Genomic DNA, 16243 nt, shown 5'->3' with positions numbered 1-16243 from the left:
ATCGTGAATGACAAACGTATTTTACTCATTATACATGTATGTATTTCAAATTAACAACTGTTAAGCATATTAAAAATCAAGTTGGATATTTAATTAGGCAAACAATAACGACTACCTAGTTCTCCGCTGACATGCGCAATGAGGTCGGTTTGCTCTTCCTTTATCAATATTCATGAAAAGGTATATTTTCCTGGCAGGAAAATAAACAATTAAAAATCTTTATCTTTGTAACGAGATGGAATTCACCATTGTAATTTACAGATTAAGGATAACTTTTATAAGTAGACAAACACATGCGTTTTCACTGTCATTCAAAATTGACGTAAATTATAGCGTGTATAGCTTTAACGAAGATGGCATTAATAGTTCAATCCACACTATGCAAAAGTTGTTCCCCTTTGCGGGTCAACCCATAGTCAAAAGGGAAAAAACAACTTTCCTCTTCTTTATGCAATAAAATATGTGGGCATCCTATGAAGAAATCTATTGGAATTTAATTTATTCCTTCGATGTGTGAGTTGCCCAAACTTGGCGCAATCAAAATTTACAGAGGAAAGGGATTTCTTAAGAGAAATGACAAAGTTACAACCCTCTAAATTACAAAGGCTAGTGTGAGGAATATATGGGTTCTTACTTCACACAGAGATTGCTTATGACCTAAGGGTGTGCCGTGACCTTGATCCAAGGTCATTTGAGCAAGGTCAAGGCCACTGACAGAAAAAGTGCGAAATTCGTGTCCGGTCCAGATCTTTCTTATGGAGAAACATTGGAAGTTCTTACTTCACAAAAAGATTGCTTATGACCCAAGGGTGTGCCATGACCTTGACCCAAGGTCTTCGGGCAAGGTCAAGGTCACTGGCAGGAAAAGTGCAAAATTCGTGTCCGGTCCATATCTTTCTTACGGAGATACATTGGAAGTTCTCAGTTCACACAAAGATTGCTTATGACCTAAGGGTGTGTCATGACCTTGAACCAAGGTCATTTGAGCAAGGCCAAGGTCACTGACAGAAAAGTACAAAATTCAATTCCAGTTCATATTTTTCTAATGGACAAATATTGGAAGTTCTTAATTTACATCAAGATTGCTTATAACCTGAGGGTGTGTCTGTGTCATGACCTTGACCAAAGGTCAATTTAGGACGTTCAAGGTCATTGTTAAAAAAAAGCTTAATTCCTGTCTGTGTCATGTCTTGTATTAATGGAAATAATTAGAAGCATAAATTTGAGACAAAGCTCGCTTGTCTCAGGCCACATAAAATTATTTTTTAGATTCTCATCCCCGTCTCTCTGAAAATAGCCTGCCCCAATGTGTTTTTAATTGGAAACTAGTGTGTGGAAAAAAACGTTTTGGAAAAGAATCGGGCTCGGTATACCAATAATTCAAAATGTTTATATCAAATGGCTGCTTGACATGTGGAAATTCGTTTGATTCGAGTCATGTTTGTTAACATAAGGATGCAAAAGTCCTTATGCATTAACAGTTAACTTGAACTAAAATGGAATTTAAATAATAGAAATTGGTTTGTGTACTCATATTAGCATTAACAGTTTTAAAAAATAGAGCAGTTGTTATTTATAGAAAATGGACAGTGAAATAGATTCATCCAATATTTTCTATAATAGAAAAAATACATGAGTTATGATTTTTTCTCAGCGGGGGATATCAATCGTAAGCTTGCTCACAGTACCTCTAGTTTTTGATTAACGAAATTATCGCAAACCACGGTCAACATGTACGTGATTTTTGTATATAATTTAAATAAAAGGGGAGAGTCGATGTTGGGGGGAAAATGAAAGGTTCTGCGAAATTATAAGCTCTGGAATCGCGTAAGCGTGCATAGATAACTCCACCTAAGAAAACGAGCTGACCAATCATAAAGTTTCAATACCGGCGGTGTGTATTGTTTTTGATTGACGTAACTGACAGAGTTGATCGTGACGCTATCGAAAAAAGCATACCATATCCGTTCTGATCAAATCATGATGCCTGATATCAACCAACTCAGGGAGAAGGATATACTTGATGGAAAAGGTAAGAAACGCAAATAATAACACAATCTATGAAGAAAAGTTAACACATATGTCAATTGTTCCCACGGACTTTACGTTTGTTGAACTTTATGAACGATTTTTTTTCGATATTATCAAAACGTTCGTGCACTAATGGTATGGAATCATGATTGGCATACATGAAGCTTTGAAATTTGACATACTTACATCATATAGAGTTAGACAAAAGTTACACATGTACAAACGATGACCATTACATTCATTATTAAATTAAGATTTTATTGAACCAATAAATCTTACAATGACTCGGTATTGTACATGTACGTGTGTTTATCCCAAAAACAAAATTAACGATTGAAAACAAAATAATCATTTTCTGCTCTTGGGATCACCGAGTAAGTAATATTTTGCAATTATATTTATTAATATCTTTAATTCTAGTATCATATTTTTATTGCTTCTTTTGCAAGACGAGATTTGGGTGAGGGAGAAAATTGTTGCTCTTTGGAACCGGCGACATGCTTTCAGAACAATTACATCGGGATTGGCCTTCATTTAATGATGGCGGCAGTCTACTTGGACAGAATGTGATCAAATTTTGTGACGTATGAATAGTCGTGCCATATTCATGTATTTCAAACTCTCTGTGTAAATGTTTACCTTCGAACATGATAGCCACATACATGTATTTACATTTGTAACTATGAAAATATTAAACATGCTGTGTGTCGTGTATTTGTAATCCAGTTCGCAAATTGAATTGAATTTCCATATCATTTTAAGAATAATTTACAAAAACAGGGGAAAAAAATTATGTTCCAAACTGTGATTTTATAATTCTTTTTTTAATAAAATAAATTTCTTTGGACTTGTAATTTAGTGTGTTTCAATGTGTATTAGTATTAAATAACATAATTAATGTTAATGTGTTACAAAACCCCTTTTTGCTATTATTTTCCTTTGTTTTGATGTACAATGTACGTATAGTGATGATGTCGATACCATAGAAAACGATCAAATGGCATACGACACATTAGCAAGAATATTTTTTAAAAATTCTAAACTTTTTCACTTGTTTCTCTGAGGTTACTGCCATCAAAGTAAGGAGCGTTTGTTGTTTTTGAAATAAGCTTGAAAGAAATAGCATCGATATTATTTCCATCTAAGTTGCCATATTTATTTAGTGATATATATAAATATATATATACCGATAATCGCTATATCGGATAAATATTCTTCATTCGCGATCATGAATATATTTGTACAATTTTGAATTATAATTCTTTCCTTTTGAACAATTTGTAGAGTCCACTAGCAAAAAAAGGTATCTACGAATTGGCTACCTATTTTTAGCTATCTATTGGAAAAAACAAGTTTGTCTCTCTGAGAGAGAGAGAGAGAGAGAGAGAGAGAGAGAGAGAGAGAGAGAGAGAGAGAGAGAGAGAGAGAGAGATGAACTAATAAATCAAGAACGCTTTGCGATAAGGAATCACAGATTATTTCAAGTTCATCTCAGGTCACATACCTTTTGATAACTTGGGGGTAATCTAAGTAAATTTACAAAATAAAGCAAAGTCCATTTACAGTGTCCTTCATTTATGTAAATATTTAAAAACATTTCAAAAAATGGGTTGTCTTTTCATCGATTTTTTCAGACTGATGAAATATCTAGGTCGTCTCAGGTCAGCTAGGATTAATCTAAACAAACCCCTCACCGCACGTAGTACGCTCGCTATTGATTCAGAGTTCTGCGTTTCATTCCAACAATGGACAGACAAAGATGGCTGGATTTGGCGGGTTTCGCCGCTGTCGGCTGCAGTGCCTATTTTTCGGGAGCGGCGTGGTACATCAATCTCGTGCATGTCCCGACATTGTTTGAAACAGTACACGATACGAAGACACTCCTGGAGGAATGGAGGTTGTGCTACAGTCTGTCTAGGAAATATCAGGTATGTTACGCTGGCAATACTCAGGCCTGCACAGGCCTAGGTCCATTCATTGACATATTGTGGCCGGGTACGTTTAATGGATTTTCCGTATAAAATACCTTTTATTGTGAATTTACGTAATATTATGTATTACAGGGAAATGTGATTATCTAGAACATGATTTTAAAAAAGTCAATATCCTGAATCTAGACCTTTTATCATTCTCTTTCTATCTCACTCTTTTAGTGCATGCGCACATGCATAGTGATTTTTGTATAGGCGTAAATAAGTACATATTTCTTTAAAGTGACATACCTTATGATAAATATGTACATAAATACTATACAGCTACAAAAAAGTCACATTACATATAAAGTTTCTACGAATAAAAGACCCGTATTTTTAAGTTAAGTTAATAAAAAAGGATAACGTCCCCTCCCTACTACCCTGGTGAATGACGCAGTAACTAAAATAAGTTGCATGTTAGGCTACAATCATACCATATATCCATTGATGCCTTCTTCCAGGGTAAATTAGCCATGGTTGGCGCCACCTCGGCGGCCGCCGTGTGGTACCTGAGTGAGGTGGGGGAGCAGCGGTGGCTGTGGCTGGCCGGGGGGCTGACTTTTATCTCCGTGTGGCCCTGGACACTGCTGGCCATGATGCCCGACATCAGCAAACTGCACGAGGAGGACGTGCTTAAGAAAGAAGGTATGTGTACATGTATATAGGGGGGGGGGGGGGGGGGGAGGAACATTACAGGAGTTCCCAGGTATACATTGTTGAATGACTGACTTTTAGAATATATAAATCCTACCTATTCATCTTACATCAATTTTTAGTGTTGACTTTTTTAAACTAAACTAAACATGACGAAATTTTAGGATTTGAATATCAATCAAAGAATCTAATATAGATATAAATTGGAAAGTTTGATCAGGAATAGTTAAAAAAAACTCAAAAGAAACTATCTGGTTTGAGCATGAATACCGGTATGTCCGAGAATCTCTGAATACAGAAATGAAAATTATCTATTTCATGAAAGTTATTTTTATTAGCATGCATATCTTCATTATGTCTACATTCTTTATAATGGGTATAAAAATGAATTGACAAATTTGTTTATAATATCTTAAAAGGTGAGAGTTGGGTGAGAGATAAAATCAAGTTGTGGAATAGACGACACGCCGTCCGTAGCGTCGTCTCCAGTCTGGCCTTTGACCTCCTAGCAGCAGCTGTCTATCTAAACCGGATGACGTAAACCGGAAGTCTACAAAGAACCGGAAATGAAACAAATCATCAAAATTTTGAGAAATTGAAATACGTCATGATTTATCAATAAGCTGGCCATGAGATGTAGAAAAGTAGATTCAAGGTTTTTTTTGTGATTTTATTGTATCGCAAATCAAATGACTGCAATCATTGCCTGATTTAACGAGGCCGTGTCTAATTTGTTCTGCCCTAGATATTTGGATGAAACTTTTTACATGAATTTCTACTGATATAATTATTATTTTAAGATTAAAAAATAAGACATTTACCACACCGTTTGTTTAGGGGGTCATCTCAAAGTTTGTTCGTCTTTAACATAGGACCCTATGGGATTTTGCTTGAAATGTATCAATTTTGCATATTTTTTTACATTTTTTCAAAACTTCTGCCCTAGGGATTTCTTTTTCTGTTCTACATATTAAAGTTATTGCTAAAAGGCATCAAATTGTCAAATAAAAAAAAACTTTTACCTCCTGGTTTGTTCCAGGGGTCTTATCAAAGTTGATTTTTGTATGCCCAATTTCCCAGATTCGTCAGATAATGGCTATTTTTTATTTGACAAAGGCGGAAAAGGTGATCTTCTTTGTATTATTAAAACATTCGGACATATTTAAGTAATAAAAAAATATATAACATCACATATTAAGGATCATTGATATAAAATACATGGTTACTGTCTTGAAATATATGAATTAAGCTATATTTAGGCGGGTTAAGAAAACGTGACAGAGGGCTAGGCTTGCTGAACCCTCTTCATGTTTTCGACCCGAGCCCTAATATAGCTTATACTTCGAGATATTTATGTTTATTCCACAATATAACATTATTATTTTTACGCATCAAACGAGACATTTTCTACAATTTTCGCTGAATATCTGCAGTTGAAACTATAACGCCATGGTGTCAACTAAGCAAAAAGATGACGTCACAAAACAAATGAAACGCTGCGCGAAAGCGTGCGTACTCGTTCTGTACTCGGCCTCGTTAATTTACAGGATTTTTTTCATATATGTTATACTTTTGTTTTACCAAATGCAATAAAAGTGTTTCACATACCTGTACATGCCCATGTGTATAATTTATTTATTTCTTGTAAAATAGATTGAAAAGATTGGTCGGGACAAATAGTATTCAAAATTTCGTTGAAATTAAACAAATGACATCTTAAGGGGATTATTTAACACGTTTTGTATAATGCAATTATAATTTAAATGTTAATTTCATTTGTTAGTTCGTATCGCATGTAAGGTAACACCAGTCGGAGAATGGGAATTTAAAATAAAAAAAGTCAATCATGTTTTTATGTACGTGCTTAAAAACGAAAACAAACAGTAATTAAGTATAAGAATAGTTAGTTTCCAAAGGAAATTAACCAAATTTTTAAATAGGTTTAATGTAATTAGTTTCTTAACAACAACACAATAATATGAAATCTATGGTATTTGTGAAAACACTATTAGATTAAATACATTCACCATTATTATCTGGTTAGCTTGAAGAAAATTAAACTATAGTCGGGGTTATCTTTCTTTTCCCCGAATGTCAATTGTGAAGCGAGTGTTTTTTTAGTAAAAAATATGACCGTGAGTTTATGTGAATTTTTTGTGCAAAAGATAAGCTTACTTTTACACATTAATATACACTTCTATCTAAGTGCTCTTTTTAGGAGAATTTTACGTATAAAAAGAAAATATTCCAGTTATATCACTGACTTTTGCTTGTGAAATGATCCACTAAAAATCGATGAAAACTATGTTCAAATTAAACATGGGGACTTTGCCTGATTATTTATTTGATATTATTCCCACCACATGCTGTCAATCAATTGAATTCACTAAATATAGAAGCCAGAACAGCCACCTCAATCAATTTGTTTTGCAAACATATATACACGTATGCCTACTATTACGAAACCCCTTATTTATTTTTCGTTTGGTAAACGCTGTACCAACAGTATTCATACAAAGCTGAGACAACGTAATATCATAAATAACCCGTTGTGTTTATGTGGTCAAACAGAAGATGTGTATCATTTCGTTTCTTTTTTCTTGTAAAAACTGCTATATAGAGAGAAACAATATGTTTGATCAATTATTAAATTTAATGTTAGATTAAGTCAATATTAACCTACCTTTACATATCAACAAAAGCATTTTTGCTTCTGTAGAAAAGTTTATAGACGATCGAATCCTTGAGATTTAAATAATATTTCTTTGTGTATATCAATATTATATTTTCTTTTGTTCTAAATTTATATGCATGACAACTATTGTTATTTTTAAGGAGAGGAGCTTGTAAGTTAGAACTTGTTTCCAATCCCTTTGTTTGATCAATAAAATATGTTAAAAACAAAACAAATGAATGGTTGTATATTTAAAGACTTTACTTCTCATTCAATCAAAAACTCTACCGAAAAATTATTTTAACGGTATTATCCTACTTGTCAAAAAGAAAAAAATAAGCCAGTTAAGCATTAAATTGAAAAAAAAAATCAAGATGTTATAACTTCATTTATTCTATGTGTCAAAGAAGTACAATTAAAGTGTGTTTCTCACACCATATTTACTTGAGTTTAATAATTCAAATTAAAACTTGTCGTATTTGGACAATGTTTGAAGAATGCAAAAATGAAATTTTACTGAAAATTGGGTTTACATATTGTGGGATTCTTTTCAGAAAAGACATGTGCTTTTGCGCTTTTAAATTATAAAAGATGTCATACTCATAATTTCAAGAGAAAAACACACCCCCACCGAAAAAAGCCGTAAAGATAACCTTATAAATCTACATACAGTAAATTTTTATAGTTTCAAATATTCCTAAAAATAATACGAAAACTTATCAAGAAAAACAGTTTTATCAGTAAGATGTATGTCTGAGATATTTTTACAATGTATAAAATTATTACTACATGTATGCAGATTTATAATACTTCCATGGTACATGTAACTTGTGTTTGTGTGGTAAGTAGAAAAGTACATTACAATCAATTATTCTCTTACCGGTTTAGAATTTTCATATTTTACAATATTTCACCGAAAATATATTTTTTTTTTTTAAATTTCGAAAGGTAAAAAATATATAAAAGCCCCAGCGGGATTCGAACTCATGACTTACAAATTCGTGGTTGCATCTTGTAACGCTCTATCTAGGCCGTAGCGTTAGGCCGTAAGGTAACAATTTGTTAAAAAAAATTTAATAAAATTACACTTAATTTTATTGTTTATTTTGACAGGAAGTACGTCACAATATGGAGGTGTCCCATACCGCCTTGAGAGAAGTGGAAATTTATGTTGCTTTGTAGCTTTAAATATATAAAAAAAAATTCGTTACCTGTACATTATTTATAATTTATACGTTGTGAGAGCTGTCACGTTCACACTTTAAATAAATAAAGAATTGTGTAATATGAGTTATCTTTTCATACCCCCGCGATAAAGAACGCATCCAGGTCACTGGGTTCTAAATAAAACCACTAAAACACGTTTTGGATAGGGGCGGCGTAGACCGAGAGAAAAATGGACAAACAGAAATGCCTAGACCTGGCGGCGTACTCGGCCATCAGCTGTAGCGCCTACTTCGCCGGGGCCTCGCTCTACATTAACTGGGTCCAGGTACCCACCATGTTCGCCTCGGCCCCCGACACAAGGACCCTGTTACGAGAATGGACGGAGACCTACACTCGCGCGCGACTGATCCAGGTTTGTGTGCTGTGTACGGGAGCGGATCTAAGTTTTCTTTATTTTTATTTGTTTTTTTTTTCTTATTTTTAAAATTATATCTCTTAACCATATCATGATATCGTCTTGACCACGTTATGATATATTAGAAGTAAAATTTAATATTTAAATGTTTAAGGATTTTCATTTTTTATTTGACTTTCTAAAAGTAGGTTCAAATGTTCATAAGAATTTTATTGGATGATTGCATTAACGAAATACTCTGATGCTATCCTATAATGATATCAATATCTAAATTTTTAAAATTATTTATAATAAAATAGATAAATTCGCATGTAGGTTTACATTACTTATTTTTATATTAATCAATATTCTATGATATAACCATATCTGATCTTTGTTAAAATCTTAAGTTTTTAGCTCACCTGAGCTGAAAGCTCAAGTGAGCTATTCTGATCACATTTTGTCTGTCGTCCGTCTGTCTGTCTGTCCGTCTGTCCGTCCGTCTGTCCGTAAACTTTTCACATTTTCAACATCTTCTCAAGAACTACTGCGCCAATTTCAACTAAACTTGGCACAAATCATCCTTAGGCAAAGGGGATTCAAAGTTGTGAAAATTAAGGGCCACACCCGTTTTCAAGGGGAGATAATTAGAAATTAATGAAAAATTTCGAGAAATTTTCAAAAATCTTCTTCTCAAGAACCAGAAAGCCAGGAAAGCTGAAACTTGTGTGGAAGCATCTTCAGGTAGTGTAGATTCAAAGTTGTGAAATTCATTACCCCCAGGGGTAGGGTGGGGCCACAATAGGGGGTCGAAGTTTCACATAGGATTATATAGAGTAAATCTTTAAAAATCTTCTTCTCAGAAACTAAACAGCCAGGAAAGCTGAAACTTGTTTGGAAGAATTCTCAGGTAGTGTAGATTCGAAGTTGTGAAATCATGATCCCTGGAGATAGGGTGGGGCCAAAATGGGGGGGGGGTCGAAGTTTTACATAAAAATATATAGAGTAAATCTTTAAAAATCTTCTTCTCAGAAACTAATCAGCCTAAAAAGCTGAAACTTGTGTGGAAGCATCCTCAGGTAGTGTAGATTCAAAGTTGTGAAATTCATGATCCCTGGGGGTAGGGTGGGCCCACAATAGGGGGTCGAAGTTTTACATAGGAATATATAGAGTACATCTTTAAAAATCTTCTTCTCAGAAATTAACAACCAGGAAAGCTGAAACTTGTGTGGAAGCATCCTCAGGTAGTGTAGATTCAAAGTTGTGAAAATCATGACCATTGGGGGTAGGGTGGGGCCACAATGGGGGGTCGAAGTTTACATAGGAAAATATAGAGTACATCTTTAAAAATCTTCTTCTCAGAAACTAATCAGCCAGGAAAGCTGAAACTTGTGTGGAAGCATCCTCAGGTAGTGTAGATTCACAGTTGTGAAAATCATGATCCCTGGGGGTAGGGTGAGGCCACATTGGGGGTGGGGGTGTTAAAATTTTACATAGGAATATATAGAGTACATCTTTAAAAATCTTCTTCTCAGAAACTAATCAGCCAGGAAAACTGAAACTTTTGTGGAAGCATCCTCAGGCAGTGTAGATTCAAAGTTGTGAAAATCATGATCCCTGGGGGTAGGATGAGGCCACATTGGGGGGGGGGGGGGCGGGTGTTAAAGTTTTACATAGGAATATGTAGAGTAAATCTTTAAAAATCTTCTTCTCAGAAACTAATCAGCAAGATGATTCTTTTATAATTGTTAAGCCTTTGGCTCCAGGACAATTCTTCGGCCTCATTAGAAGGTTCAGAGTTTGATGTAGCTAAATATCCCATATATATATATATAAACAATTGTAAAGGATCTTTTTGATAACTGCAATACTCAACATGTGATATGACTATAAAATTGAAGCAGGCAGCTATTTTTTCATTACAATCTTTTTGTATTTCTGTATTGAGTTATTGCCCTTGATTTATTGATTCTTGATTATTTTAATTCATGCATCCACTGTTAACCAATTATTGTGATGATTATTTTTATACAATAATAAATATTCAATGTATATAAGTTGTTCTGCATAAGAAGTTTTGGGTTAGGCTGGATTAGTTTGTTTATTTTTGATTTCCAATTTTTAGATACTATGAATTATTTTAGGCCGGCACATATATAGGGACAGTGTCTATTGCATTTCGAGGAGCGACTGTCTGGGGTTAACCTTGAACAGGTATGGAAAGATTGAGTGTGTGGACATCCCTGCTCTTATATAATCTTCGTGTTTTCCAACCTACGATACAGTGTGCGGTCATTCCTGCCCTGTATCGCATTAATACAAGTGTGCAGTCATACCTGCTTGTATTGGTGGTGGTTGCGGCGGAGCACTAGTGTATGGTCATCCCTGCTGGTGTTCTGGCCTTTCTAGCGCAAGTGTGCGGTACTCCCTGCTTGCGTTAGGTTGAGCTGTTGGCGCAAGTGTGTGGTCATCCCTGCTTACATTATCCCTGCTTGCGTTAACGTTGGTACCTGTTCAGTTGCGTAGGTGTGTGGTCATTCCTGCCTGCGTAACGTTGAGTCCCTATATATGTGCAGGAGCGGTGATTAAAGTCTGCTCTTGTAAATAATGGCAGCAATCAGGGCTATCCGAGTTCCAAGGGGGGAAAATGGATTTTATTTATACAGGATCTACATGTATTATTGTACATTGTCCAGATTGTTTGTATAATGACTCCATTAAGCTGACTTTATCATACCTATTGTTCCTCAGGTGAGCGATGTGGCCCATGGGCCTCTTGTTTCTTATATCAGGGAAAGTTCGCCGTTTTGAGCGTGGCTTCCGGTCTAGCAGTCTACTTCCTGTCTGAGAAGGGAGAGTACCGCTGCCTGTGGTTAGCTGGTGCCCTGTCCATGCTGTCCGCCCTCCCCTGGACCAGATTTATCATGATGCCTGATATCAACCAACTCAAGGAAAAGGATATACTTGAAAGGAAAGGTAAGACACACAACTTATAACACAATCTATATTCGTTCGTGTTCGGGGCTTCTTCTTTGAGCCTTGTAGCAAAGTACGAAGTCGCCTTCCTTTTGGCAATTTTAAGTTGACTCGAATTCCATATATATATATTTATTCTGGGAAATTATTTGCAGTTCTTTAATTTTTTAGCTATTTATTTTGGTCGCCAAAATACACTTGCTACTCGTCGTCATTAACTATTATTTGATTACGAAAAAATCAATTTTCAGCTTATCAAATTCTTCTGTTTTCTTCTTAACAGGAGGATTCAAAATTTACCTGGGTAAAATATCATGTAAAAACACAACGCGAAGTCAAAATATATCATATACAGTAGTGAAAAAGATCAAACTACTACACTCCAAAACAAAGTTAACAATTGAAAACAACCCCCCTCTATTTTTCTGCTCTTAGGATCAATGAGAAAGTAACATTTTGAAATTATATTTATCAATGTCTTTAATGCTAGGATTGTGTTCTTATCTTTGCAAGGTGAGACTTGGGTGAGGGAGAAAATCGCTCTTTGGAACCGGCGACATGCTTTCAGAACAATTACATCGGGTTTGGCCTTCAACTTCATGATGGCAGCAGTCTACTTGGACAGAATGTGATCAAATTTTGTGACGTATGAATCTACAATCGTGCCATATACATGTATTCCAAACTCCAAACTCTATGTGTGAAGATGTATTTACATTTGGAACAATGAACATATCAAACATGTTTTGTGTCGTGTATTTGTAATCCAGTTCGCAAATTGAATTGAATTTCCATATCATTTTAAGAATAATTTACAATAAAAACAGGGTAAAATGTTTTTTTATGTTCCATCATGTAAAATTATTATTTTTAATAAAATTAATTTCTTTGAACTTGTAATTGAGTGTGTTTCAATGTGTATTAGTATCTAATAACATGATTAATGTTAACGTGTAACAAAACTACGGAAGCCCATTTAGGACCTATCAAAAATATTTTTGAATTTGAGATAACGAATTCTTAAATTTGTTAAAACGAATTTAAATCGTTGGTTATATAACAAAATTTAGGAATTCGTTATAACGAATTTAATCTGTTATAACAAATTTGCTGAATTCGTTATTTCAAATTTTGAAATCTGTTTTAACAAATTAAATTTGAAATAACGAATTCTTGAATTCGTTATTTCAAAGTTTTAATTAGTAATTTCGGTTTTATAAAATCGGTTATAACATATTTTCATTCAATTAATGGTAACAAATTTCATGTTTTGGGGAACAGATTAAACGGGGCGGACTTCATTTGTTCCATAGCGGCGTACGACGAAATGCGCCAATCAATTGATCGGCGTTAATCGGCGAAATGGTAAATGAAGTGGACTGGCGTAAAAACAAAAGTGGAGGAACATACTGTCACGGCTGTTGCTGTAACCATGGTAACAGATGTAACACCAAAAGACACCTTACTTTTTCGGCTTTGCTAGAATTCTTACATAGATAGAAACAAAATATTTAAGAACCGCTATATATGTAGCAACGCATTTTCACCAAAAATACCATGAAGGATATACAGATTTGTTTCGACGGGTTTCTGCGCAAAATTCCCAAAAATTGTTTAGTCAATGTTATTAATCAATGATCATGCTGATTTATTAAATGGCACTTGCAGCACAGCCAATGTCAAACTTATGTCATAGAATTTATTTACCAGAATTGAATGCCAAACCGCACCGAAATCGATGCAAAAATAATGAAGTTACGCCTCTTCAAAGTGCCTATTTTTACCTGCTTTTAGAAATCTTATCAAGAGAAAATGAAATTAGGCGATAACGAGGCTTCAGTGACGTCACGAGGTCAACACGAGGGAAATTACCTTAAAAAACTAAAAAAAATTATAATCATATCTTATATTCAATACAAATATAAAAAGTATCTTTAATGTATGTTTTTCTTTAACGGAAAATTGAGCATTTAACCCCAAATTCTTAATTCCTTAATGTTTGGGAGTTCTAGTATTGGTTCATCCTGGCCATAAAATTGTCCATGCGAAATAAAAAAAGAAAGGGTCATAGTTTTTTTTATATTTGCCAAATTCATCTTTCATAATATTCAGGGTAGTGTTACACTCTTGTCATTTTTGTTCACACTGCTGTCGAAAGGAAAGGCCGGTCAAGCCATATAAATGTCTATCTGTATACCTCATAACACTCGCTGATATTACAAATATCCATACCTGTATTATCCTGATTATATTCTACATGTAACTGACACATCCAAATCTGGGGTCTCTGTATTGGGTAAGCCGTTTTTCGGCATTATTTGCACTGCATTTCGATGATTTGTCTCCCAGCATCGATATTCACTATTAAACATGCTTTGTGACGTATTCAATAAATATTGACAAGTGTATAAAACAAGTATTCTAATAGCGGCAATTCAAACTGTTACAGAACAGCTGCTTTGAGAAAGGATAGCTATTTAAGGTTTGTGTTTAAGTAAACCTACATGTTCTGAAAGTAAACAAAAATGACTAGTACTTTGATATGTTTTTCAGTCATCAGAGATATTTCAGCAAAAAAGGAAGCATTCTTTTCGATGACACTTGAAAAGAGTGTAGTCAAATACCGTCACTGAGAATGTTTCCCTACAGGACGTATAACATAGCGGCCGTCATTCTTCAGGCAACTGATAATGTTATCCAAGGGGAACTGTTACTCATTGGTCTTGTCAGCATTCGGGAAGAGCTTGTTAAGCCAAAGGAAGTTATACAAATATGTCCTTTTTCGGGAAGTAAATGTTAAGCCTTATGTTTGCTGATTAAGTGCATGCAAAAATAAGTAGCAAAAATTCAAATACTTTACAATATTTATTTTTTGTTATTCTACCGAGGGGCCATATGGTATAATATCCTTTGAACGCCCATATAAAGTTATTGTTGCTCAGGTGAACGATGTAGCCACATGGACCTCTTGTTTAAGTGTTAACCAAAGGTACATAACATTCCTTTAATTTTCAAATGACTATATGATATAAAAGTCGCGGTTTTTTGTTTGTTTGGTTTTTTTGCTTTTGTTTTTTTAGCACCTATCATCAGTTCGAAGTTCTTTCAAGAAGCTATCGAATTTCTTCCCAAACGTTTACCAATCCCGATGGAAAGTTGGTTCACGCATGCGCACCAACCATCCTGGTTATAATGCCTCGCTTTGTCATATAAAATATCATATTTGTATTTTTCAAATGTCCTTTACTGTGATAAAATTACAAATCAATTTTGAAACCTATAGCCCAATAATTTTTAAAAAATGAGCGAAACAAAATAGGCGTGTCCTACAGCATAACCAAGAAACGGTATTTGCTGCAATAATATATAACATGTGCTATGCATGAAAAAAACCTAGTGGTTTTAAAATGTTTTTTTGAAGTGTAGAAATTGGAAATAATATAAATATAAGCAAAAAGGCATCATTCTTTGAATATTATTAGGTGATAATTTCGGTCGGAGCGTGCATATCAAATCCATCATAAAGCCCTTCAAGCTTTATTTGATTTGAACACGCACCGACCAAAATAAATATGAATAATGAACATAAATCTGCCCATGCAAGCGTTTAAAGATATCGTATTCATCGGTAAAAGGCGATTAGAATAGCAAATTTCAAAATCGTTTAAAAAGAAATCTGTAACAAAATAATTACGGATACAACTTTCTAAATCCACGATACTTAAAATAACTAGATACGCCAAAACATCAGACCTATATCAATCATTTTTGCTGTAAAATCGAATTTATTTTGTATTTTGTATAGCTTTGTAAGGTAATTTCCCTCATGTTGACCTCGTGACGTCACTGAAGCCTCGTTATCGCCTAATTTCATTTTCTCTTGATAAGATTTCTAAAAGCAGGTAAAAATAGGCACTTTGAAGAGGCGTAACTTCATTATTTTTGCATCGATTTCGGTGCGGTTTGGCATTCAATTCTGGTAAATAAATTCTATGACATAAGTTTGACATTGGCTGTGCTGCAAGTGCCATTTAATAAATCAGCATGATCATTGATTAATAACATTGACTAAACAATTTTTGGGAATTTTGCGCAGAAACCCGTCGAAACAAATCTGTATATCCTTCATGGTATTTTTGGTGAAAATGCGTTGCTACATATATAGCAGTTCTTAAATATTTTGTTTCTATATATGTAGGAATTCTAGCAAAGCCGATAAAGTAAGGCGTCTTTTGGAATTGTTCCATCTGTTACAACGGTTACAGCAACAGCCGTGACAATATGTTCCTCCACTTTCGTTTTTACTCCAGTTTACTTCATTTACCATTTCGCCGTTTAACGCCGATCAATTGATCGGCAAATTTCGTCGTACGC

At 34.4% G+C, this 16243-nt stretch overlaps 2 protein-coding genes across 2 annotated transcripts; both read left to right on the top strand.

The window, feature by feature from the left end:
- Positions 1-3694: 3694 nt before the first annotated feature.
- Positions 3695-6277, top strand: LOC128158398 (uncharacterized). Its single transcript, XM_052821200.1, has 3 exons — positions 3695-3959; positions 4466-4649; positions 5078-6277. The coding sequence occupies exons 1-3, from the start codon at positions 3777-3779 to the stop codon at positions 5197-5199; spliced, it is 489 nt and encodes a 162-aa protein (XP_052677160.1). The 5' UTR covers positions 3695-3776; the 3' UTR covers positions 5200-6277.
- A 2368-nt stretch (positions 6278-8645) lies between these two features.
- Positions 8646-12769, top strand: LOC128158399 (uncharacterized). Its single transcript, XM_052821201.1, has 3 exons — positions 8646-8911; positions 11686-11869; positions 12383-12769. Exons 1-3 carry the CDS (start codon positions 8729-8731, stop codon positions 12499-12501), a joined length of 486 nt encoding a protein of 161 aa, XP_052677161.1. The 5' UTR covers positions 8646-8728; the 3' UTR covers positions 12502-12769.
- The last annotated feature ends 3474 nt before the right edge of the window (positions 12770-16243 follow it).

The sequence above is a fragment of the Crassostrea angulata genome, chromosome 8 (genome assembly GCF_025612915.1).
Source record: "Crassostrea angulata isolate pt1a10 chromosome 8, ASM2561291v2, whole genome shotgun sequence".
Classification (NCBI taxonomy): Eukaryota; Metazoa; Mollusca; class Bivalvia; order Ostreida; family Ostreidae; genus Magallana; species Magallana angulata.
The sequence above is the reverse complement of the archived record's forward strand: the minus strand, read 5'-3'. Positions and strand labels throughout refer to the sequence as shown.

Coding starts and splice junctions, on each gene's coding strand:
- LOC128158398 (XM_052821200.1), top strand. CDS start 3,777: ATGGACAGACAAAGATGGCTGGATTTGGCGGGTTTCGCCGCTGTCGGC. Junction 3,960..4,465: donor GTCTGTCTAGGAAATATCAG/GTATGTTACGCT, acceptor GCCTTCTTCCAG/GGTAAATTAGCCATGGTTGG. Junction 4,650..5,077: donor GGACGTGCTTAAGAAAGAAG/GTATGTGTACAT, acceptor ATATCTTAAAAG/GTGAGAGTTGGGTGAGAGAT.
- LOC128158399 (XM_052821201.1), top strand. CDS start 8,729: ATGGACAAACAGAAATGCCTAGACCTGGCGGCGTACTCGGCCATCAGC. Junction 8,912..11,685: donor CTCGCGCGCGACTGATCCAG/GTTTGTGTGCTG, acceptor TTCTTATATCAG/GGAAAGTTCGCCGTTTTGAG. Junction 11,870..12,382: donor GGATATACTTGAAAGGAAAG/GTAAGACACACA, acceptor TATCTTTGCAAG/GTGAGACTTGGGTGAGGGAG.